The sequence below is a fragment of the Genypterus blacodes genome, unplaced genomic scaffold (genome assembly GCF_046128005.1).
Source record: "Genypterus blacodes isolate CSIRO-AG114 ecotype Tasmania unplaced genomic scaffold, CSIRO-AGI_Gbla_v1 ptg000154l_1, whole genome shotgun sequence".
Classification (NCBI taxonomy): Eukaryota; Metazoa; Chordata; class Actinopteri; order Ophidiiformes; family Ophidiidae; genus Genypterus; species Genypterus blacodes.
In genome coordinates, this window is record NW_027466956.1 from 956,686 (window position 1) to 983,977 (window position 27,292).

Below are 27,292 nucleotides of genomic sequence, written 5' to 3' on the forward strand. Positions count from 1 at the left end.
GAACCTGGGTGTAACATTTGACGAGGATCTAACTTTAAGCAGCCATATTAACAATGTTACAAGGATTGCTTACTTTCATATCCGTAACATTGCCAGAATCAGACCATTTCTTAGCAAAGCAGATGCTGAAACCTTAGTTCATGCCTTTGTCACCTCCAGGCTGGACTACTGTAATGTTCTCTTCTCAGGTTCTCAACTCCTCTGCCCTTAAGAAACTGCAGCTTGTTCAAAACACTGCAGCAAGACTACTAAGGAGAACCAGGAGATTCGACCATATTACACCGGTTCTAGCTACACTGGCTTCCCGTCAGTGCCAGGGCTGACTTCAAGGTATTACTTCTTTCTTACAAAATACTGCATAACTTAACCCCTGTGTATCCATCTAACCTTCTCTCCAGGAACACTCCCGCCTGACCTTTGAGATCCCAGCAAGCAGGCCTGCTTGTTATTCCAAAGATCCAGACGAAAACCTTTGGTAGTAGAGCGTTTTCGTATCGCGCTCCTTTGCTCTGGAACGCACTTCCTGCACTCGTTAAAGAGGCAGGCTCTCTAGAAGCTTTCAAATCCTGCTAAATGGGCAGGTGCCACAGTTTCCTACCTGCAGGAAAGTGATTAGCTAACCCAGGTTAAAGTCAGGGCCCAGTTAGAATTAGTACACTCTGGTTAGTGACAGTGTCAGTGTAGTAAGAGGATGGGGAACATTAGCTGATCTTCTCTCTCCATTCTTCTCACCTTACTCCCTATGTCTCCTGATGTCTACTGATCACGCCTCTGGCTCTGGGCCCCACACCCTTGAGTGTGGGGTCCACGGGCCAGCTGTTTTTCAGTTCCATGGCTGTTTCAGTGATGGACGGCCGCATCCATGGACGGCCGCAGGGGTGCCCCACAACCAGGACTTCGCAGCTTCCCCTCCCACTCTGCCTTCCATCCCCTCCTTCATGGCAATCCCCCCCCCTCCCCCCTTTTGCAACATCCTCTGCCACCTGCATGGATCGCTGCCCTAAGAGAAAGACTTTATGTAGAAGTCCATTCCTACTGTGCTTAACCTTTCTGTCATCCTTCTCTCTCTCTCACTCCCTCCCTCATCCCTGTCGTGCATGTTATTCCCTAATCCATGACTTAATATGTTTTGTCCTGCATGCCTTTGCACCTCTGTATAATCCCACTGGAAGTTCCTATTGCACACCCAGCCATTCGTGGAGAGGGAATCTCTCATTGAATTGCCTCTCCCGAGGTTTCTTCCTTTTTTCCATATTTATCGAGGTTTTCTTGGGAGTTTTTCCTCGTCTTCCTTGAGAGCTTTGGGCTGGGTCGGGAATTGTCCTAATGTTGTGGGTCTGTAAAGCCCTTTGAGACATTGTATGTGATATTGGGCTATACAAATAAACTTCAGTTCAAACGTCCAGTCTTCCCTGTGTTCATGGCACGGAGAAGACCAACCTATCATTCTGTCTAGTTACAGAAAAAATAAAAACAGCTCTTGCATTCGCTAACGACACGTGACGCCCTGCTAGCAGCCGGAAAGTCCCGTGAAAAGTTGCTGTGGACTGTGGTGAAGTGGCGCTCCACAGATGTGTTCGCACTGCAAACAAGACACGCACACACTTGTCATTCACATTTGTAAATGTTTTTAATCCCTTATGAAAATAGTATATTTGTTGCCTTTTAGCGGGGCTATTTTCCACGGTCATCCTCAAATCGGGCGTGCGCTTGCTAGCCAAATGTTACCGTGTCACGTAACCTAACATGACAGCAGTGTCATTTATTGGACTGACAGCTGATTGGCTTATAATCCTTTAGTGACAAAAGGGGGCGGGTTGTCTGTGAATTTGGTTGGATAGAAATTTTAACAGCTTTACCAAGTGACGTGTTGTCAAATGTAAGTATTCTGTGAACCTTTTGCGACCTGAGCCCACAAACCTAACTGAAAGTGACACATGCTTTTTTTCCGGTTTCCTTTAGTTATGGTTATCATAATTACTAAGGTGAGAAACATTACAGAGGAAACACATCAGTGACAAACACACAAACATGTTACACTGCATCACTCTACAGCACTCACAGAGCAAGCGCCGCTTTTCATAGAGGTGGAAAAGGAAAGATTTCGAAAAAGCTGTACCTTTACTTTTGGCTAGCAGAGCAGAGGAGTTGAAGAAAGAAGAGATCATCCACAGTCAGAGAGCCCAAGCAGGGAAGAAGAAAAGAAACATTAGCTTAAAATTTCAGCAAACACTAAATATATCAATGTATGTGAATACATGGCATCAGCAATAACATGCATCATCGCACATTATACATCAAGCCACTCAGTAAACAGTAATATCACACTGCAATAAAACGTGTGAAATGCACTTCCAAGTGTTTCACATCAACTAAACATGCACAAACAGATTTGAAACAAGAAATTTAGACGTGACGGAAAACCGATAAAGAGGTCTACCTTGTTCTGCCATCATATGTGCAAGGCCTTGAAAAGATGACACAGAGGAAGACGGGGAAGGAACAAGAGAAAGAAAACTTCAGAAAGCTTGTTTACAATACTCTTTAGTATTGTGACGACATGTTTTTTCCAAGATGGAAAGCATGGCGGCACAGAACACAGAACATCAAAGCTTCCCACAACTAAGCAGGAAGCTTCCTCACAGGAAGTGATAAAGCTCCAGAAACATGCCTTGATGTGTGATTCACTCATCATTCAACTCAACTTAATCTTGATCATCTTTAGCTGTCTAATTCCAAAATAAGTATGAGTAACTGCTATTATATAAACCAGCTGCCAAATAAAGAGATTTCATTAAGGATTTTCATGAAGATGCAATGCTTTTTGAAGTGCTAAGGGGTGACCTCATTGAATCAGTGAATCAGTGGAGACAATATCATACCAAATAAATCATTGACACTGAGTGCCTTACTAGGCCTAATAAGAATTTAGCTGTGCATGAGAGTTTAAAAGGTGCAGTTGAATGATGGTATCTGTCCAACATGGAGCACTCAACAAGCTTGGAAAATAGAAAACAATCTTAATTCAGTGATAATAAAATACAAATACTAATCAATGAAGTAAAACAATATTAAAACATTTCACGCAACTCAAATTCAGCTGCTAAAACCCTAATTTGGGTGGCTATTACTAAAATCTTATACTTATGATCCGGTAGATGTTGCTTTTCCTGAAAATGAAACTGTCATGGACAGAGGCAGGATACTTTTCCGCAACATTTGTGATTCTTTGTGTTGTATCACAGACTACTTGCACATTGATGGAATGTGTGCTTTTGATTTCGCTAAATGTGTTCAGTGACCGAAAGGTCAAGCAGTATACAATCTATGGCTGCAATAACATTGGGAAGTGTCACAAAACTCCTGTTTAGTGCTTTGAATATCTTCTTTGGCTGTGGGGAAATTGATTTATATGTTTTATGTGCACTGTAATAGTGTATTCGGTACCAGGGACAGTGTGGGCCAAAATGCAAATTATGATATACCAGTGACTTTCATACACCTTTGGTGACTCTTTGGAGGTGGAGAGATTTCGTGCAGAATTGACACTGACTGATTGCATGACATGTTAATTCAACAGACTATGTAGTTAACCACAATAATAATATCCCTGCCCTTAAAGTTCATAGAGTTCATCTTGCCCTTCGTGTTCAAATTTCTTTCTCAATATGATCACTCTGTTTGATCTCTTTGTCAATAATAATATTTGTATTGAACTTATAAAGTCGCTAAAGTGTAGTATAGCAATACAGTGATAAAATGCACTCAAGATGGAGACAAGGGTACTTGATAATTCAAAACATTACTGCATGACAGCTGCAGTATTTTAGCAATACCTCACATTTCCAGAACCATCGGCACACAGCCTATCATCAATAACAAACAATATGTGTGGTCTGAGTCTCTTTATGTCATATCTTCTGAATGATTAGAGTTTATCCCATCATCACAGTTACACTTGTTTTCTTAATTTGCAATTATGCAAACTGTCTGACAAAACTCACCTGGCAGGTTGCTGTTGATCTCTGGAACAAAAGGGGAAATAGAAAAGAAGCACACAAAAGCACCATTAGACACACTCTTCTTACTTGCATGTTGACTATCATGCAATGTAAAAAACACTTCATTCATACAAAGGATCGGCACAGGGCACAACCATATGTATGTGGTTTGAATATGTACATTGAGAAAAATGTTCCAGGACAGTTAACACAGATGTGTTAACTGTACAAAATACTCTTAGCAAATTAATTATCTTTAATGCAAGGGTGTCAAACATACCGCCAGCAGGCAAAGTGTGAAAAAGACATTAACTGCAAATTTTCAATAAAAAAAGCTGGTATTCCTAATTTGTTCACTGAAGTTCAAAGTTCAGTACAACACTGAACTGAACAACTGATGGCCCTTATATATTATGTGTGTAATATATATGTTATATTATTTATTAAATAACTATCGTTCGTTGCATTTATGAAATTGTGGAAAAAGACAGAAAGAAAACTGTTGACACACATCTCCAAACAGAAAATCTGTGGTCGGGGATTTAACCCACAAACATCTTGCTGTGAGGCAAAAGTGGCATTCAATAAGCCACAATGGACTGAGTATAAAATTGTTGAATAAATGCCCTTAATTTCTTAAGGGTGTAATTTTCTGAGCAATTTTGTTTGTTTTTGAAGTATAGCTTTGGTGATATTTTAGTAAATTATTATTTCATGTGATCTCCGTCTGTGAACAGGTTTCTGCGCAATTCGACGATCTACTTGAAATTCTATTTGCTCTCCTCAGCAGTATCAAAACCTCTGTTTTACGTTAATCTCCAGCTTGGTACTTTATAGTAAATGCTGCGTGTTTGTTCTGAAAATGTCTTGAAACATTACATTGATTGTTGTTTGCTTTCTTCATTTCTTATTTATTATAATTTCTCTATAATTTCTCCCCATATATCAAGCACATTATTATTATTAATTATTATTTCTCTCCTGTATTGTTGGCAGTGAAAGAAAATGTTTCTGCCCACGCAGAATCAAACACTCTATGACCTTTTTTGGGATTTATCCATGGCTAGTGAGTCCGTTCAGTTCACATTACTACACAGATGTGGAAATGTATGTAAATTTAAAATAATTCTGTAATAATATTGTACTGTTATTATTGTTTATTGTTGAACTTGAACTTGGAATTTCAGGTTGTTCATAATATGTTTTGTAAAAAGATAGTTCATTAAATCAAAATATTTTCAATATGTATTTGTACTTCTTTGCATAAAACAAAGGGAAAACTTGTTGGGAAAACTTGTCCATTTACATCCAATTATAGGTTATTATGCTATGATTTCACTGGTCCTGCCCACTTGAGTATAAATTGGGCTGTATGTGGCCCCTGAACTAAAATGAGTTTGACACCCCTGTTTTAAGGGAAACCGTATTCATACAAAGCACAACAAACAGCTCCTTGAGCTCTGTAAGGAAGACAGATTATAAAATAGATAGACCGACAGGTTCTATCTATCACTAATCACTCCATTAATCACTCCACTCTCCCACTTTATTCAACTCATGATGAGTAATCCACTTGCTAGTGACAGGCATGCACACACACACACGAAAGAATCACATGTCACTAAAGCCCTTTTCATATATTCGTAGATGATGGCATAATACTGGGATAAACTTTCAGGCATTGCTGTATATTTTTAGCATTCACACTTTCAGCGCAAATGTCCAATTTGCAGCCATTCTTGTAATTAAATTGAACAACAACAACTCCAAATTCTCCACCAACCCAAAGTGACGCATCGATGATTACTTCATCAGCAAAGTTCTGTGATTAGCTCGCTCCACATGAAAGCGTATTTTGCCAAGGGGTGTAAGCCTTAATGAGACTATCCCAGCACTGTTCCTTGGATGAAGCTGGGGCAGAATATCTATTTATAGAAATCATATATAAATCTGTTTTTTGACCACTCAATAACTTTATAACACACTTTATAACATAATTAAGCAAGCAAAATAGACAAAAACAAAACAAATAACAAAACAACAAAAACAATACACAAACAATACAAAAAACTACGGTGAGTGGAAAGGCACAGACTGAAGCAAAGGTGCCAGGGGTGTTCTGGATCTGTAAACACTACCATTATTTATCTCAACGCAAAAACAGGATGCATTGTTTTCACAATTTCATGATCAATTTTCTTACATTGACTTAAACAATAATAAAAAAAGAAAGCCTGTCTAAAATGTATACATGCATACAATGTGCTGAACATAAATGATATTCATACATTTTTAGATCCTTCTATATTCTTTTCCACAAATATATTTTTGAATTGAGACGTGTTTTTAGGCAATAATCTGTTTTGCTTTATATCTATGTATGTCAAAATCATATAATATTATCATATTATCTAATGATGAACTAATGAAATGCTTTGTTCATGTTATCTAAAGCCCACCTTATGTAAATTATTTTTGTCTGTAAGGTTTATAGTATATTGGTTTTATATATGTGTTGTCCCACACTTCCACACAACAACTCAATAAGGGCAATACAATGTATATGTAGCTTTATAATGTAATTCATAATTTGCCCTAATCAACAAAAAACTTTCTGAAACTGCCCAGCATTATATGCTGCATGTGTGAATGGGCCTTCATTTCTGTCACTGTCTCCCCTTGTTTATCCGTCTGTGTGTTTGTTTTACATCTTTCCATTAATACTGCCAAAGTGTTTTCAGCATGTGATTAACATGAGAGGGATAACTTAAATTGCAGCTATTGCCTATAACAACCCCATTCATTCCACTACAGGACTCGCCCCACACTTTGCTGGCTGGATGGCATGCCTGGCGGCTACAGGAGAACTTCACCCATACAGTAAATGCACCCTTCACTGGAAACACTATCACCACATAGCCTTTATGTGTGCATTAAAAGGGGTACAGGCCCGGACTTAACTGCAACAGAATAAAGACAAATACGGCATGATTGCCATGTAAAGGATGTGCCATTGACCCAAGGAGCTAAAGAAACCTTAGACGTGACAATCAAGGTAAATTGGCATCACTTTTTATTGTTGTTTTACAGCTGATTCACCCATGTATATGCTTCGACCAGAAGAACAGAGAGGGGCAGAGACAACAATCTATCGGAATAACTTGTAGCCATGCCCCGTCCCACCTACTGAACTGCCCAATCAAGAGCCTGGGGAACCATGTAGTGTGAGGCCCAGAGTATCCTGCCATGCCACTCTTTTTACACAAAACTCTTCTTTTACAGGGCCTGTAGCAGCCCCAAAACAGCTCCGGTTATAGAGGGAAGCTCAGCCAGAAGCAAGGGAGAAAGAGAGAGAGGACTGGGCCCACCAGAACAGGTCACCCAGGAGGCCCGAGTGTTCAACCAGAGGTATTAGACCTGCTAGGTACAGGTGATGGAGTAGTCGGGGCAACAAATCAAAAAAGGGTGGGTAGTGTTGAAGTGTGTTTCTACACTGCTTTGGTGATGTGGTGTTAAATTGTATTTTGTGTGGTTTGGCAATGGAGTGGATGTTTTATATCTTTATGTGATTTAATTTCTGTGGTTTTAAGTGTGTAAATTATTTATGGACAGTGTGGCCACGCATCATGATACATGGGAGAAGTCTCTCCATTCGTAGTCATCTGACTGATGAGTAGGCAGGATACGATGGAGACACAGCACGAGATGGACAATGCAGTGAAGTCTGACTGTGAAAGAACCATATACAGTATATCAGCTGGGATCATTAGCTGGACTCCAGTTTTTCTCTTGTACTTTTTTAAGAACCTTTGATTATCTATTGTATTAAATTGTATTAAGTCTTTGTGTTAAGGTGGCCAGGATACATTTATATTGGTTTTCAAAACTGTTACTTTAAACTGTGACACAATTCTACAGCTGGCTGTGGGAAAGTGAACTGAAAGCATCTGGTCATGCCAGGGTGTCTGCAGCACCACCAGTTGGAGACACCACAGAGAGAGCCAGCATACAAAGCAAGGTGCTTGTGTTTGTCAGTGTTCCTATTTGACCTTTTTGACCCATGTCAGTCATCATGCATTAGGATCTGTATTTGCCTACATCTGTTTGGTAGTAAGGCTACCCACAACATATCTTATCCACTGACAATTGACAAACCCAAAGATTTCTAGCAGTCAGTCAGATTTCAGTGTATTTCGGTCAAGGTCAACTTTATTATCCCCAAGGGGCAATTTGCTTTACAACCAGCGGAAAATAAAAACAAACACACATGACATACAATATCAAAGTGCAGAGGGGACCAAACGCTACGAGATGCTGTTTAAGAGGCCAATGGTAGCAGAGACAAACTAGTTCTTGCGTCTCATCATTTTGCACCTTGGCAAAATGTATCTGCGACCAGATGGCAGCAGCTTGAATTCAGTGGACGGGTTGATTTTTGCCTGCCAGTAAAGCCTGGGCTTTCTTTGTGGCTCCGGCTCTGTAGAGGAGTGGTCATTCACATTTACTCCTGCAATTTTGCCACACCTCCTCACAATCTATTTATTTTTATTTTTTAAAGTAAGTGACCAAAACCCTCAGATAAAAGAGCTGCTCTCATATCAGGGCCCTGCAGAAGGCAAACAGGCAGCTAGGCCGTAGAGAAATAGTCAGACATAAATCAGCTCAGGCAAAGGCTGTAAAAAGAGTCTGCACAGGTCACCATGTCACACCTCACCGAACTGGAGAGGGGGTGTGTGTGTGTATGTGTGTGTGTGTGCGTGTGTGTGTGTGTGTGCGTGTGCGTGTGCGTGTGCGTGTGCGTGTGCGTGTGCGTGTGCGTGTGTGTGTGTCACACAGCATCTCCTGAGACCACAAAGGCCTGCTGCATGTACTGATTGCTGTGAGGTGTCAACAATGTGATGAAATGTGATGTTATATGGATATCCAGATCACATCACATTTAAGCCCTCATCACAGTATCCAAGTCAAAAGTTCCTCGAAATTCCTTGAAAATTAAAGGTGGGATTTCCATGAAATCTGCAGTGGACAATCATGGTCTATAAAGGATAGAAGGATTCAATTTAAAATATGACCTTCCACTTAGTACCACCATCCAGCCAAATATTTACTTGTGTACCAGAAACTACTCTGGAATTCAGTGAAAGACCCTCCAGAGGATGAAGTTGGTTTAATGACCCTCATGCCTATCCTCCAGTACCACCCTCAGAAGGGGAGAACCGCCTCAGTTCATCCACATGCTGCACACACAGACTTCACTTTGATGTTAACAGCAAAATGAGATCAATACTCAAATTATTCGAAAAGATATAATGGTACTTGCATACTGAATTCAAAGAAAATTGAAACACGAAAGACAAACACAACATATGCTGTAACTCTGATATCATTATACACACATTGGCCAAGCTAAAACACAATGGCACTCCAGACTGGATCCAGAGTGTTCACCATGTGAGGCATGACATTTAAGCAATACCAAAGATCAGGGGTCTTCAACGTTTTTCAGGCCAAGGACCCCCAAAATGATGGAGAGATGGAGCGGGGACCCCCTACTATACATTTTGTATAAAATTGTGTTTTATATCAAACTGGGCCTTGTGGCATGTATAAACATTGATTTTCTCATGAATGTCTGTTGACCTTGGAGGGATTTCAGACTAGTTTGGAAGTATTCAACAACCCATGGCTGTGGGCTGCCAAGTGACGCTGCAGTTTTGATGGCTTCGTAGATTCATTTGACAGCACAGTAGATCAAATGACACACATTGGTAATAGATGAAAGATAACATCTTCGGCCTCCATTCATCCATTCACTACCATATGTTATTTTGTATTTAAAGCAGTGGTCTCCAACCTTTTTGCCTCAGAGAGCTACTTTGACAAAATATAAGTGTTCGAGAGCTCCTCATGGTTAACATTATTGGTAACATTTATCCACATGGCTGATTCTCCACCCAAACCAGCTGAATAAGCGTGTTCTGTGTAAACATTTACAAAATGTTGATATCCAACACTCACGTTTTGTATCAAAATGCACTTTAATTTAGCAACATGAGCTTTTGCTGTTAACACTGTCACTATTTCCTCCACATTCCCTGTAATTCCATGAATTCCCTGTAGTTCCCATAACATCTGTACTTCACATGCATTCAGTCTGTTCTGATGTTAATAAGATGACATCTGACTCGGTGAGTGTGGTACTGTTTTTGTGAGGAATTAAAATAGTTTTGGAATGGTCTTGCAGTGAAGCACGTTCTCTGTTGTACAGTTTTGAAATGTTGTCCTGTTTGGAAGAACATTCACTGGATTGAGTGGACATGACAGCTTAATTCTGCAAATTCTGCATTCTGCCTTTGTGTTGTCACAATTGTTAAAATGCATCCAAACGCTGCTTTTTTCCAGCTGTCACTCATCTCTGCTTCTTTCTGTCCTGCTCTGTACCTGTACACCTGTACCTGTAGTAGACTGTCAGCACGCTCCGCCCCTCCCTGCTTGATGTTATGATCCTTGTCTGTTTTCATCCGAATTGGTCGAACGGCACAACCTCAGTTCAAGCGTCCAGTCTTCCCCGTGTTCATGGCACGGAGAAGACCAACCTATCATTCTGTCTTGTATTAAATTGCAGAAAAAATAAAAACAGCTCTTTGAGCTGGTGCATTCGCTAAAGACACATGACGCCCTGCTGGCAGTCGGAAAGTCCTGTGAAAAGTTGCTGTGGACTGTGGTGATGTGGGGTTCGCCTCGCAAACGAGACATGCACACACTTTTCATTCACAGTCGTACATTATTTTATGAAAATAGTATATTTGTTGCCTTTTATCACATTTGACTGGCAACCACTCTGAGTGATCCATGTGGCATCAGAGGCACCATCACTGATGAAGTAGGTGGAAGAAGATGGCCAACAAGCTACTCTGGAAAAAAAAACTCTGAATGTGAATTAATTGGTAACTTTCTTGACTTTTTCTTAACTTCATTCCAATCTGCTAGAATCTAATTAGCTGGATGAATGTGTATTGATGTTGAATCAACTGAGCAGATGGAGCAGATGATGAAGTATTCTATTTTGGATTTGGGGTTTTTTTATAGACAAAATAAAAGTCAGTTTTTATGCACCACAAGAGGATGAGCACCTGTCATCACGGGTTCTCAGTGGCCTCATGGCTGCATGCAGGACTCTTAACCTGCACCTCACTGGCTGCCTCACAGTGCAGACATACGCACACACACACATGCACACAGCCATAACAGCAATCATTGTAAGATCCTAACAAGCCCACAAGTCAGAAACCCTCAGAAGAACCTATCCTGGTGTCATAGCAGGAGCAACCTGCAGAGTCAAGGACATATGTGAAAAAAACACCCAGCAGATATGATATCAACTTTCCTGTGACATCACCAGTCATAACCCGTCTGATGCTCCAAGCAGGATGGACACACTGACAGATTCAACTCTTTTTTTTATTGCTGTAAACCAGTATAGGCGATGGTCATTTTGGCTTATTTGCTTTATTGCCAAAAATTGTTTTGTTAGTTTTATGTTTATGCAACTCAGCTTCTTCATTGTTATAAATGTCAAACTTGTTGTTTATTGTTTGTTATCTATATTTCAATACATTTTGAAAATTCCTATTGGTTGCCATATTGCCAAAATCTTTTAATGTAAATTTAGGCACATGCAAATAAACTCTGAACACTCACTAAACAAACATTCAGCATCATAACGCAGCGGTCATGAATCTGTCTCTGTAAATTTGGCCCCATTGATCTTCATTTGCTCAGACAAAACGTATTTATACAGTGAGCCAATAGACCTGACAATGGGCAATGATGGCACCAAAGTATGACAACTCCCTTGTTATTGTTAAGGGTTGTGGGAACGGCCCAGTCAAGAAAGCCCAATTGTTTTGATTGTGAGTGTCCTTATTTTCAAGCGAACCTGATTCTGGAGACATTCCGAACCAATGTGCTTTGAAAACATGTTACTTCATGACAGGATTATATATTATTTGAATGATTACAAAGGGAAGGAATAGGCTTTTTGCACAGTGACAGTGATTTTGTTTTACCTTCATTGCAATAGCGGCCCCTGTATTCAGTTTTGGAACAGTCACAGACCGGCTCTCCATCCACCACTGAGCAGGTACCACCGTTGTCACATGGGTTCACCGTGCACCAGCCTTCTGACTCCAGGGGAACCCCGAGGCTTCCCAGGAAGAGGGGCTCCGAGTTGCCGTACTTGAGGTCATTAATCACTCCCTTGAATGGTGGTGTGTTGCGCACTGTGGGCAGCGTGAGTGCACCATTGCGGATATCCAGTGGCACTCCGCCCAAGAAAAGGTCGCTGACTATTTTCATGAACTGCCGCTGAGGCCGCACCTCATCTGCTTTGGCCTGGCCGTCGAGCGCAAGCAAGGTGCGCTGATTATATCTGCTTAGCATGGTGAAGTGCCAGCTGCCATCGTCCACACGCCTGTCAGACACCACCATGGTCTCGGCGCAGTCAATGCTGAAGCGCAGCTGCAGGCGGCCCTCCACAATTGACAGCTGCATGAAGTCACAGTAACCTCCATCATCAAAATATAGCAGTAGTGCCTGTGAGGCATCAGTCTTGAACTGGAAGCTGAGGTCACCGCGTGCGCTAGCATCCCAGCGGAGGTAGCGTGCCCATTGACCCCGCATGCCTAAAAATTCCAGGCCAGAGCACGAGGTAAGAAACAACTGTAGCCTAACAAATAAACCTAAAAGATCCATTGTTGCACAGAATTAAGACTTCCTAATCCCAGTTATACGTGGAATTCAAATCTTGGACTGTTAGATCCGTGTTAAGAGGCGAGTATTCACAGCTGTATCCAAAAGCATGCAGGTGTTTACAAATGAATATTTACTTAGAAAAATCTTTTTTAGGGATAAGGGCAGTCGCAGGAGAACAGTCTTTAGGTATAACAGTTTGAGGGCCATCCACATGAGATAGACGTTCTCTGTGGGGCAGAGGGCTCAATGGGGGCCTTGTTAAAGAGAGGAGGGTGGTGGTGTAATCTGCTTTACTCTTCACAGCAGATGTTATCAGCACTCATGCTGTACAGTTTATTGTGTTGGACACAAGTTCTTAGGCCCAGTGGAATGTCCTCTTTCATGTTGACCATGGGGATATGGAGCTGACCAGTGATGTGCAAGCCTCCTTCACGCCCGTCACTGTGAAAAACAAACACAAATACCAGGGTCAGTCACAACTATCATTTTCATTAATTTTGCATTATGGTGGATTACTGTTCATTGTGTTTATAGTCATGGCTAGATAAGTGTCAGTTCAAATAGTTTGCATATACACATCTTGATCATGTATTGTTGCATCACTAACACAAATTGAAGTGGCTCTAATGTAGCTGCATGTTTCCTCACACAGAATAGTGGCAGCTGTATCACTTATCTGCTGTTCAATCCGTCTCATTATTCTCATCACACTACATGAAAGAAAGAGAGCCTTTATCTGATAAGAGGGGGGGGGGTTAAAGTCACAGATAAATCAGCTGAAATGAGAATGGATATGAATGTTATAGGCTTGACTGTCATCAGAGGACATTGGTCTTTTGACATCTTTCATCTGGATTCTGTTTCTTCCTTCATGCAAAGCCACTACACACCATGTAGGATTATTTATATATAAAGGAACGACATATATATATATATATATATATATATATATACTCTGTACGTATGTATATATACAGCATATATATGTCGTTCCTTTACCAGTATATACATATACTGTGTGTATATATACACACAGTATAAAGTATATTTTTATTTTTCATCTCTGGGTTGGGTCAATTAATCCTCTCACATTTCAATATGTTTTATGTTTTAAATTGTTCTATGACCTTGAGGTCTTTTAAAATAAGACAATAATAAATATAGTAAGAAAATAATAATATAAAAAGACTTCCAACTATTCAAATGTTAACTCCATTCATTAAATACATTTTTTTCCATTTACTGTATTTACACACATTAACATATCATCTGTATCCACATACTTCATCCAGGCAGGGAAAGAAAAATAACTTATTACAATTCATTAATTCATTAAATTAGATTGTACAGACATAAGATGCTCCAGAAAAATAAAGCACTGAATACTTAAGCGCATGAAAACAAATTAATAAAGGAAATATGAGATCTGTATCTTCATGTGTCCGCACGTGAAAACAGAAAGCAGTCCTTCCTCACACACTTCACACACACACCTTACAGCAAAAAGTGTGTGTGTGTTCATTATGGGGAACAGTCCAACCACACCATCATTCATCAACAAGGCCCTGGACACCCACTGACTGAATTATCTTGCACATTTTGCAAAAGGTGTACTGTAATTCTATTTAAATACATATAGTTATATTGCACATACTCCATACACACACACACACATCCCTCTATCTTGCGTCTACATATCAGCAATTTTTTCTTTTTTGTCTAGAAATACAGACATCAACCATCACTTTCAGTTTGTCAGAAAGTGGTGGTAGCGTGTGTGTGTGTGTGTGTGTGTGTGTGTGTGTGTGTGTGCGTGCGTGCGTGCGTGCGTGTGTGTGTGTGGTGGTGGTCACTGGTCTTTTGTTGCCACGCAGGGAGCATTAGGGGTTAAAAGGCTAAACGGAGTGGATCATTGTTCTCAGTGAAAGGATCTTTGATGAACCCCACAGAGACAAATCAACATACACACACTGACAAAAGGCGGTGGCTCTCTGCATCCTATTAACAACCGGTGGAGGTTGTGTGTATGTGTGTTTGCGTGTAAATTCAAATAGAAGAGGCCCTCCAGTAGGCCCCTTGTGTCTAACACTAATTTTACAGCAGGTGCTTTCTCTCTCTCGCTCTGTCTCTCCCCTCTCTCTCTTTCTCTGTCTCCCCTCCCTCTCTCCCTTCCGCTCTCTCTCGTCAAGATACAGTGACAAAATGTCCTCCTCAGTGAATAGATGATATCTGCAGTTTTTCCTTCTGTCTAGTTGCTCAGTACGGGGCCTCACCAAGCTAACATCCTCACTCTCACACTCCAAATATTAAAAGGCATCTTGTTCTGCGCATGCTCGCTGCAATGGTACACACTCACCTGACCAGGACATTTACAATATGATGGATCCAAGAGCAAAAAAAAGGGAAGAAGGATAAATGGAAAGTGTGATGGAGGGGGGGCGTGACAGAAACAGAGGGAGGGATGTTCCACCTCATCTACTCCCACTCATGCATCACATGAGATAGACACACACCAGCCCTTCCTTTCCTTTCCTCTCCTATACTCACGCTGCAAACACACACTCCTGCCATTACAAAACCACCCACGAGCTTATAGTTCCACACAACAAGGATTTCACCACCATTTTCATTTTCCCGAGCTCCTCATTTCAGCACAATCTGAAGTAAAGAATGACTACATTCTTATTCATATTGCCATGAGGTCATCCAATTTTGTCATTTAAATTGCAAGTCAAGGCAAAAAGAAGCAAATGTTACACACAGAAGAAAAAAGGAAACAGTGGTGGATTCTGTCAGTTTTGACTGATTGAGCTCTATTTTTATTGAGTAAGCACTCTTGCGACATTTGAAATAAAATCTGTTTTTTATTATTATTTATTCAATGTAATTAGTAGTTCGCTCTTCATTTGCAAAGGGAAACACTGTTTTGTGTGTGTTATATGAGTGTTTAGACTGCAAAAGGCATAAAGACTAAACGTGTGAGACGGTGTGGATGGTGAGCGTTATTTTGGCGGAGGTGCAGCGTGGCTACACTGATGCCGTCCATCTACTCTGCAGGCGAGACACGCCTTCTGTGGCTCTGTGGCTCTACTGCAGCACACTGCACAGCATTACATCACCCAGTTACACAGACACACACAGAGCGAGCGAGAGAGAGAGAGCGGTGCCATGCTTACACACCCTCACACACAACCCCGAACACTTATATACTACACAGATACATGCAAACACCTATATATAATATTACAGCAGCGTCTGAACACCCGCGCGCATACACACGCAAGCACACGTTTAGGTCTGTCTGGCTGTTAACATGATTATTGTTATGGTTATTATACCTTTTATTATTATTATTATTGTTATCAATATTATTATTTACTCTGTGACTAGATTTGTCATCATTTCCGATTTCTCTATTACGAATATATTTGTCCCATTAAAGTGAAACAATACTGATTAATCTTGCAGCAGAAATGAATTGTGTGTAAATGTCATGGATATTTTACAGAGAGTCGTTTTTTTCATGTATCATTGAGACATAAATTATATTTCTCAATTCTCCTTCGTTCATCTTCAATATAGCTATATTTATACAAAAAAAAAATACAGTTTAAATAGAGAAATGTGGTTAGAGACGTTTTGGCTTTAGAGGGAGAGGAGAGGTGGAGTGAAGGTGAAGAACATCACGCTGACATGTTGGAGGCTCACAGATCTCTGTTACCTTGAGAGCCCTTGGCTGCATGCGCTGGATTTGTCAGTGCAGTTAATCGGCTGGATGGGGGGGAGGCTCCCCCACCCCTCCACACACACCCACCAAAAACAGCCCCAACACCCCCACCCCGAAAACAGAAACAAGCCGACATTAAGCCGTTATCAGCACACCAGCCACACTCACACTGTAACATCATCACACATCACATGATTCGTTTTGTTCAATTTTTTTTTTTACACATCTTATTTACGTATTTATCGAGTTAGTCGTTCTATCTGGAAAATTGGCTGCAGAATTGTGCAGCAAATTATCTTTTTTTCGGGAATGTTATGATTTATAATTGATTGCAATGTGTGTGTGTGTGTGTGTGTGTGTGTGTGTGTGTGTGTGTGTGTGTGTGTGTGTGTGTGTGTGTGTGTGTGTGTGTGTTTCCCTGTAAGAGGTGATGGAGCACCTTTGGGCGCATTCCCGCCCATCTTCACACCCACTGTCCGATTAGGAATTTTCCCGCATAAAGCAAAAATATTTATCTCATCCTATGAACTAATCAAATCCTGCACACTTAATATGGCAAACAGAATGTAAATATATCAGTCGGTCATCCGGGACGTCAATAAATGAAGCCAGTGAGCAGTGAATTCCATCAGTATAACGCGAGAATGAATGAAGCAAAGCGCGGAAAAACTGATAAAATAACGTTGAGAACGAAGGCCTGAGCCCGCACACACACTGCTTAGTCTGCACCACGCAGCGCGCTACGGCCTAAGACTGCGGCCCGCTCAATGCGCAATCCAAACTGCAATTCGGAAATCCACTATCCATCCATCCATCCATCCATCCTTCCCTCCCTCCATCCCTCCCCTCCCTCCATCCATCCACCAAAATGTTAACGACAAGTGAAGAATTTCCTTAATATATCTAATCACCGCATCCAAACCCTGAGCCTCAGCAGGCCAAACCTATTCATCGATTCTGCACTGATGAAGAAAAAAAGTTTGAAGCGCAACGCACAACATGAATTGTATTTTAGTGCCATCCGAGGGGTGACATGTCCCAGAGCTACCTGTAGTCCCCTTGGAGCCTTCTAATCCCACAGGGAATCAAATCCCAGCGTCAAAGAATGAGATGGATGCTGATTTGAACCTCCATCACTATCAGTTAACATATCAGCGGGGGTTGTCCATGTAAATTATAATTTTGCGGTGATGTTTTGTAGGTTAATAATCTTTTAACCCGCTCATCGGGTTTCTGTCGTTTCTACCACAGAAAACGGCGAATAAAAACGCTCGCATATTAAACGCCAAGACGAAGATCCGGTTCATCCAAAGCCATGTCATATTTACAATGTGCGCGCGTGTGTGTAGGTTTGGCATAAAAAGGACGTGCACGGCCTGTTTGACATTTTAACAAGAGGCTGTAGGAGAACAATAGTTGGACATCGGACACCAGCTTCCAAATAATTATTTATTCATCATCCAGAAACACCCAGAAGGAAATCCTGCATGTCGCACTTTGAGCCTTTCTACAGCCTTCATAACACGAAGCTGACGTCGCCCCTTTTCAACCAAATTCAATCATAAATCGTCCGTATAAGGGAGAAGAGCTACAAATGAAATTAATCATTTAAATGATAAAATTTCGCCTCTCAGCAGAGCGTGTAGTGTGTAATTCCACACCGCGCTCCTGCCCAGAAATTACAGGCCGACAAGCAGCGTTAACGCGCACAAGCCCAGCCGCTCCTTCAAGGAGAGCCGCATCTGCGTGCCTCCAGCCCGCTGTCTACCAGCGCTCCAGTGCGCACAACCACCAAACCTCACAAACACCGCAAACTGTCCGGAAAAGTGGAAGTTATGAGATCATTCCCGTGGCTGCCTAAAGGCTGAAACCGGAGCCTTCACTTGTCTCGCGCACCCCTCACGGGCTCCCTGTCTGTCCGTGTCAGAAATAACATTTACAAGTGATGAAAGCGCATTTGGGCCATATCCAGAGGTTTTCGTCAAATATACACTGACCTCACTTACAGTCTGTTAGATTGTCCGGCGGATTGAATCCAGCGATCAACTCCACTGAAAGTCAGAGAATTCCGTGAAAGCAGAGATATGCGCTCGGGTTAGCGCGGAGGTCCAGGCGGCACCGGGCTGTTCACCGTCACTCACCGGTGCAGCAGCACGCACAGCGCCGCGGCTCGTGTCCTGCAAGTGGCAGCAGTTGCGGGCAAAGGCGCGCACGCGCAGGCACGCACACATAGTCATTCAGGTCCGCCCACTGTTCAGGCCAGCACATGCCATTTAAAGACACACGCACGCATGCACACGCGCTGACACACACGTTTAATATTTCATAACAGGATCGACTGAACTCAAGTAACACAAATGGGGCCACTCAAAATCTTGATGAGGCCCACCAAAACAAAAGGCCGTAACTGAATTTTCAGGAATTCTATAACGCTGTTGTAGTATAAAGACTAGTTGAAAACTATGGCAAAGTGTTCACCTACTGGAATCACCTACTGATTTATTTTGTTTCTTATGTTACCAATTAGCTGATGTGCATAATAATGGTACAGTTCATGTTCCATAACATTCCTGTTTTTGATGTGTTTTGTATCTGTATATGTGTAAGCCGATTCATTGTTTTTCAAATAGGCTAGTTGTCCTATTCCGTAAAGACAAATATACTGGTTAATTTTAAGGAGTACTGTACAATAATAGTACTGAACTAAAAATGCACTCGGAACAAGCCTACTCAAGTTTAAAAAACCCACACTGGCCTGCAATTATGTTCAATACAGCTTTATTTCACTCTTGCTGCATATTTTTGTCGACGAAAACCTATAAACATTACATACATTACATACAGTATACCTAAAAATCTCACCTTCTCTCGCCATCTCTGCCAGTTGGAAATTTAAGTTGCAGAAGAGCAGATGCAGACAGAAATGCAGAACTACAAAATCGCATTTTAAAAATTCTTTAAAAAATGCTTTTTTTTTTTTTGCAAACACACCCACATTGTTATAATTGATAATTTGATTTGTAATTTTAGGAAAACGAAACACAACAGTTTTATTTGAAATGTATGACCGAATCTTTACCTTACCAACCATTTCAGAAGTTCTCTGAGAAAATGTACAGTTTTATTGTTTACATGTTCCGACTTGTGTGGTTAATCAAATTACTACAAATAGACAAGGTATTCTGTAAATATAAAGTCGATTCCGCTCTTTGTTACAACTGGAACTTTATCTTTGTTTCCAGCCAGAACCGTTTTCAAGTTAGCAGCAGTTTTCTGTGATGTAAAAGAAAATGCTTATCATTTGTCAAAGGAAATTAAACCTGGTTATCAATCTGTTTGTCTGAACCAACTGCTCTTGGGCAGATCAAGATGATTGGTCTGACCACCGCTCATAGTGGGACTTGTGGGCAGACGTTTTGACTGTGTCAAATTCTCATGTAGAACTAAAAGTGGGCTCTATGTATACCATTTAATAAGTGATGAAATATAAATGTACAGGCTCTAATAATTGAGCCAAATCAGTGTCCTCTGCCGTGATGTGTACCACCTTAGAGAGCTCCACACATGCTACTGTGTTCAAGCCAGATGGAAAAAGCCAGCCAGCTAGGTGGGCAGCCATCTGCCTTGACCAGTTGAGTTTAGAGAGAAAGAGAAACAGAGAGAGAGCAAGAGCGAGAGGGTGAGAGAGTGAGAGAAAGAGAGAGAGAGGGGGAGAGAGAAAGATAGACAAAGGGGAGAGAGAGACGCACACAGAGAGGCACACAGCAACAACAACTACAAGACAAATGATATTAATATATTCTAATGCTATAAGTACAAGGAGCATGACAGGGTCTTCACCTCGACAGGACAGGCTTGCCCAAGAACCTGTGAGATGAGAGACACAGAAAATCTGTAAGAAGGAAAATTAGCGAAATGCAGTGATGATGCAATGGCGAGAGGAGCTTCATGGGAAGTCCCCCTGTAGTCCAGACCTAAATTGGGCTGAATGTGGCCCCAAACTAAAATGAGTTTGACACCCCTGGTCTAGAAAATCACAGTGGCATTTATGTTGCAGGTGTCGCACTTTCCTTGTTTAGATCTTACCTATCAAATAGGTTCCACTTTGTGTGATTAAATAATAGCAATTTACCTCACTACCCTGTAAAGTTTGGCGTTCCACAGGAATCTGTATTTGGCCAATTACTCTTTCCAGATTATATTCTCCCACTTGGAAATATAATTTGTCAGTTTGGCAATGATTTTCTGCGGACGATACTCAGTTGTATGTTTTCCATAAATCCAGCCAAATAAAGCCGCTCTGGGATCTCCAACCTGGAGTCCTACCTTCTAGCTGTTAAAGGCTGGATGACAAAACATTTTCTGCTTCTGAATGTCAAGAAACTGCTTCTTTGAGACTAAGATCAACATTTCAGGGATTGAAACTTCAGAAGCTGCTACTTAACCTTGAAAACGACGTAACATTTGACGAGGACCTAACCTTCAGCAGCCACATTAACAATATTACAAGCGTTGCAAGCTTCCATATCCAAAATATTGCCAGAATGAAACCGTTCCTTAACAAGGCAGATGCTGAAACCCGTGCGGTTGTTACTTCCAGACTGGACTACTGTATTGTCCTCTTCTCTGCCTTGAGCTTCTCTGTTCTGAAAAAGCAGCTTGTTGACACTGAAGCAAGACTCCTGACTAAAACTCATAGATTTGAGCACATCATGCCAGTTCTAGCCTTGCTGCATTAGCTTCATAGCAAGTGTCAGGGCAAATTTTAAGGTTTTACTTCTTAGCTATACCACATGGCCTGGCTCCAGTATATCTTTCTGACCTTATTGCCACTTACGTTCCTGCGTGACCCCTTAACATCTCAGCAGACAGGCCTGCTTGTCATCCCAAAGGTCAAGACGAATGTTGGGCCAATAAAGCAGATATGAGGCCTGTATGAAACCATGAAAGCCTAGGCCATGTGCTCCTTTGTTCACGAGACAAGAAAATGACAATCCTCAGAGTTGTAGAGGACCAATCCCCTCTTCACACCTTGATGTGAAGATGTCACTGACTCCCCAGTGGCTGCATTGGTCAAAGGGTGACCTACACCCTGTGATGTCACCCTTGCTTTATATGCCCAAACAACTTTGAGTTCTTCCTCTCCCTGGTTGATCAAGTGACGCCGATAGGAGACCTACCAATCTTAAGATCCTGTCCTGGATGTTAGGACAGTGAACACAGAACCTCTAAGGCAGGGGTGTCCAAACTTTTTTCACTGAGGGCCACATACAGAAAAATATATTAAGGTCTGGGCCACTCACCAGAGATTAAGTATATCGCCTCACCTTTACAGTATTAAAGTTAGCAAAATCAATCAAATGTAGGTTAATTATGCTCGATGGTTGAATATGCTGAAAGAAACAAAACACCCTACATCAGAATTCTCCATTAATTGGTTTTCATTTTTTTTGTAACAAAAAGGGTTGGCAGCACATTCTCAAAACAGCAGCCTCATAGCTTCTCAGTCAGGATGATGATCCCCCTTCACAGCCCTGTATAATGAGGGAAAAATAAGGGAAAAGGGGAGAGAGATATTTAAGCTTATTATGCAAATAATTGATTAGGCTTGTTAACACATCAATGTTTGTAAGAAAATGTTATCAACTTTAATTCACTGAATTTATTAAGTAATTGGCCTTGTTTACACATGAATACTGTGTAATATATAACTCACCTGTAATGGGAACAGCGTAGCACTTAGTATGAGCAGTGAACTTGCGCTTTGGACTGAATGATGGCTGGCAGGTCAGGAGTAAGTTTGGTGGTTGAGATGCGAAGGACATCACAGAGATGGCTGTCAGTTATTTTGGTCCTCAGTCTGCTTTTGTTCAGAGTTAAGAGAGAAAATGTTTGCTCACATATGTATGTTGAGCTGAAACAGGCTCCTCATTCTTTTTGCGTGGCGTCACATCATAGGAAACTTTGCCTTTTCCAAGCTCCGGTAGAAGTCGCTGACGTTGATGTTGATTCTTCTGAGAATCATCACACTGCATTTCGATAAGTTCTAATTGCAGACTGTCTTCATCTTCTGCTGCATCCATCAGGAAGGGAGAGGAGAAGAGTGTGATTTCTTTCTCAATGATAGAAAAATCCTGGAAGCGCTGACTGAATCACTGTTGCGCTTGCCTGTCATTGCTGGGTTGAGCTACTTCGTAGCTAGCTATTGTAGCAATTTCTTGTGTTTTATAAGCCCGGAAAAAATACTGTTGTTGAGCTAGCAGGTTAGCGGCCATTTGATTAACCTTCTCTTCTTGCTCGGCACCAGTGTAGGCCGTGTAGGTTGAATGTTTAGTTTCGTAGTGTCGTCGTACATTATAGTCTTTCATCACGGCAACAGTTTCATTGCAAATCAGACGCACTTCCCCTTGACCTCTATGCAGAAATATTCATTCTTCCACTGTGTCTGAAATTTTCAGCACTCACTTGCTATCTTGCGTTTCTTTGGCTCTGCCTTTTTTGGTCACTCGTTGCGAGTGTTTTTAAAGTGTTTATTTGGTTTTCTCGAGTGGTGGTGTTGTGTTGCGTGTGTGGTTTTGTGCCTTGTTCAAGACAGTAGCTCCATCTAGTGTTAAAACTAAGAAATACAATACAGTCAAGTGCAAGTTTCATGTGCGGGCCATATTTTATTATATTTTTAGAATTTGCTATGGGCCAATTAAAAATGAATCACGGGCCGCAGTTGGCCCGTGGGCCGTAGTTTGGACACCCCTGCTCTAAGGCCTGTACCTCCATGTGCTTTCATCTTTTGTCTGACCGTGACCCCAATTGTGGACCAAGGAGTGATTACGTCCCCTTTTTCCACAAAGACAATCTACCTACTTCTTCAAGTCCAGGACCGAAAATTTGGAGCAAAGCTCATCAACGGACAAATCATCGACTCACTGGACCCTCAGCGCAGCAGACGACCTTATCCATTCGATGCTCCAGAGAATCACAAAACTGACGTGATTCTACTAAGTAAGGCTTTGATTTTTGGGCAGATTTAGAGTCAGATTTAGATCTAAGTAAATAAATACACTGTATGGAATACTGTATATCTATGATTAATATATCTGCTACTGTGTTCTTGATAGTGAGCAACACCGCTGTGTGTCTGACTAGGATTTTGTGTAGTGCAAGACTCCTCTGAGTCTACCAGCCTGCCTCACAAATCACCTATATCAGGACTGACTCACCCCCCTCCTCTCCTGGTCTGTCATCAAGCCTACCTCCACGCTCACACACACACAAACACACGCCCACACACACAGGCATATATATCCACACATAGGTACTAGGAGTGAATCCGCCATCTTGGCTGTGAACCTTAACGCCATGGACTCGGCCCACTAGTGATCAGACCCACATACATGTGTCTACCCGCCATTTTGTATCGCCCCTGTTCTTAGGGCTGTATTCCCCATCTTGGTTTAACCCAGTTCCCATTAGTGGGTGTTCTACAACTTGGCCACTACCTGTCTGGCACGCACACAAGCACGCACGCACTCAAGCTTAAGTTTCCTAGTGATTGGTTTGTCTCTTTTTTTTTGCAATTTGTTTTGATTGAAGCAGATATTGTACATGACATTGTGCATACAGGTGAAGGGGAAAGTTTACTAGTGATTGAATCCATTATCATTTGAACGTTCTGTTATTGTTTGTCTTTCTGGTTTATTATATTTATGGTGATGACTCTTAGTTATTATTGTGAGTTAATAAATCTTTTCATATTATAACAGAAGTGTGAATGTTGTTATATTTAACCTCTGCCACGCCAAGTTCTCACCCTTCCAGACTGATTTTGAGTGCAAAATGAATCCTTAAATTGTTCCCATTTAATTAATTATTTAATTATTTCGATCATTTTAATTGATAATTAAGATTTATGGTCAATCTTTGGGGCTTAAATCAATTATCTGCTATCTTTTTCCTCCTTGTAATAAGGCAGTGCTTCTCAATTGTTTTTTGTCGAGCACCCCCTAGGAAGAAGCCCCCCCCCCGCACTCTGCCACGACGATAAATAGTATAATTTGTCTATAAAATTGTTACAAGTACACCTCTGCATAACATTGTACCCTTATTAACATTAAGGAAAACTAAAAAAAAAAGAAGAAGAAAAAAGAAAGAAATAGATCCACTTACAACAAAGAATAACTTTATTAACCTTGTTTTTTAGTGTAAACCAGAAAAGATTTAAAGTGCAAACTATTTTACTATACTATACCAAACATTTTCAACATCAACACATTAACCAACTAATTGAGCCTTTTGATCCTGAAAATAAACTTCAATAAAATGAATAAATACTGCCTTTCTACACTCAGCCAGAATGTCACACTCAGTGTCTGTGATGTGAACCTCAGTCTCAATGTGGAGTCAGACGTCATGTCAATGAACTGGTCCTCCTCTGCAGAACTGAAACCAGTGGGAGCTGGTGCATTGAAAGGGTCTCTCACCCAGTCATACTGGGAACTGTTTTCAGGGAAGTACTTTTTAAAGAATCCCATCAGTGATGAAATATGCTGCTTAATACATGGAATCACTGAGGTGAGATCATAGTCAGTAGTTTCAACAAATTCCTGCAGGTTCTTAAATGAATATAAATAAACAAGCAGCACCAGCTGTTCTTGAAGATCGTCAGCAATGTCATGTATACGTCTGGCGATCGTGTCATTGGACAGAGGGATAGTTTTTAATTTTTTGGCACTTGCGTCATCCAGCATGACAGAGACCATCTCTACTGCTGCAGGAAGTATGAGCTCCTCTGCTATGGTGTGGGGTTTTTTTACACCGAGCAATTTGTTACGCCACCTTATATGATGCTAACAGTGCTCGCTGGTTCACCGAAGTAGCATTCACAAAGCGGGATATTTGTTATTTGTTATTTGTTGTTATTTGTTATTATATATTTTGGCCATATTCGTCACGTTTTCGCTGAAAGAACTCAAGCGGCTTATCAGCGTGGTTGGGGTGTGAGGTGTTCATGTGACACCTTAATTTATTTGGCTTCATACTGTCCGCTGCCAACATTTTTAGACACAATAAACACACTGGTCTTTCCTCGTCTCCCACCGTTGTCACAGTGAAGCCAAGCGCTTACATATGATTCGTCATATTTCCTCATCTTGGCTTTCGGGATACTTTTGTCTTCGTCGTTACTTCCATCTCTCTCTGCCTTTCTTTTCATCCCTGTTAAGTATTTTTCTATTATGTCTTCTGTGCTGGCTTTGGCTCTGTGTTGTGTGCGTGTGTGCGGATGCTCGGTGCTTCATATTTCCAACTCTAACAATGAGAGTAAATGGAACACTACCTGCCATTTACTCTCATTATTACACCTATTTGAGAACTACATGTTGGCGTGAAAGCGCCACTGCCACCTATGGTAGCGGCTGTGCAATTACACATTCTGGTACTGAAAAGTGGCAATGAAAAAGCAAACGGTAGTTTAGTTATTTTTTTGATAGCAATATTTGATAAAGTGAAAACACCTACATGAAGACCTTTGGCAAAAGAGCATTTTTGTATCTCACTCCTTTTTCTGTGGAATACACTTCCTGCACTCGTTAAAGAGAGCATTTTTTCATTCACGTCTAAAGACACACCTCTTCCCAGATCACTTTGATAATTGCTAACTCACCAATGAACAGGAAACAGTCTTCCTTTTTTCAGGAGAGTGATTGGCAAACCCAGGTTTAGTTCAGGGCTTACATAGACCACTCTTGGTCAGTGATAGTGTAAGTGTAGTGAGAGGGTGGAGCACATCAGCTGATTTTCTCTCTCTATCCTTCTTTAACCCATTAGTATTATATCCTATGACTCAACTGACCACAAGTCAGCTATTTTTCAGCTTCGTGGCTCCTGAGCTGTATCAACAGTAGACAGCTTCTCGCCCAGAGGGACGCCGGGTGTGTCCACTTACAGGGCTCTGTGGATCCCTCTGCCATCTGCCTACCATAATCCCACTAGAAGTTCCTATTGCACACCGGGCTGTTCATGGAGGGGGAATCTCTCCCAAGGTTTCTTCCTTTTTTCCTTATACATTCAGGTTTTCTCCGGCATTTTTCCACATCCTCCCTGTTGTTTGAATGGTGAGGGATGAATCTGCTGATGCTGAAATTCAAAATTACCAGATAGATGGTGGTGGAAAATGTACAGTGATTACGCTCATTTTCATCCAGGGTGAAGAGGTGGGGGTTGTAGAGAATTTGAAGTACAGTACAAGGGTGTCCACTTGGACAACAAACTGGACTAGAAGGCCAACAGCAAAGCTGTACACTAAAAGGGGATTGTGCTGATTTCACTGTTGCATGAAGGTGCTGTGAAATAACGTGCATGTTCTGCTTATCAGAAAAAAGCCATTTAAATCTCTTATCGTCTCAGTCAAATTTCATAGAGACAGCCACTCTCTCTTTGAGCTGCTAACGGCCTTTCCAAACCTGCAGAGCATAGAACAATGCTCCATCGCAAGTTGCATCGAAGTACTCCACTGCGTGGCTAGTCAGTAAAGGCCTTAAAGATGAAAGAATAATGACATGGCCCCCTTCCTCACCTGACCTAAACCCTATTGAGAAATTGTCAGCCCTTCTTAAATGGGAGATTTACAGTGAAGGAAAACAGTACACCTCTCTGAACAGTGTCTGGGAGGCTGTGGTTGCTGCTGCACAAAAAGTTGGTTGTCAACATATTTTTACTTTTTTTGTTGTCTGTTTACTAATTAATTATTGATAATTGTGCACTCATAGATATTCTCCTAATAGACAAAACCTCAATTTCACTTTCTTAAATATTC

General features: G+C 41.3%; 1 protein-coding gene across 1 annotated transcript in view; it reads right to left on the minus strand.

The window, feature by feature from the left end:
- The window catches only part of nrxn3a (neurexin 3a), a 187,108-nt gene extending 174,353 nt beyond the window's left edge, over nucleotides 1–12,755 (minus strand). The window contains 4 exon segments of the mRNA XM_076166051.1: nucleotides 2,120–2,131; nucleotides 2,441–2,467; nucleotides 4,005–4,025; nucleotides 12,071–12,755. Coding sequence (XP_076022166.1) covers nucleotides 2,120–2,131; nucleotides 2,441–2,467; nucleotides 4,005–4,025; nucleotides 12,071–12,755 — 745 coding nt within the window.
- Between the last annotated feature and the right edge of the window lie 14,537 nt (nucleotides 12,756–27,292).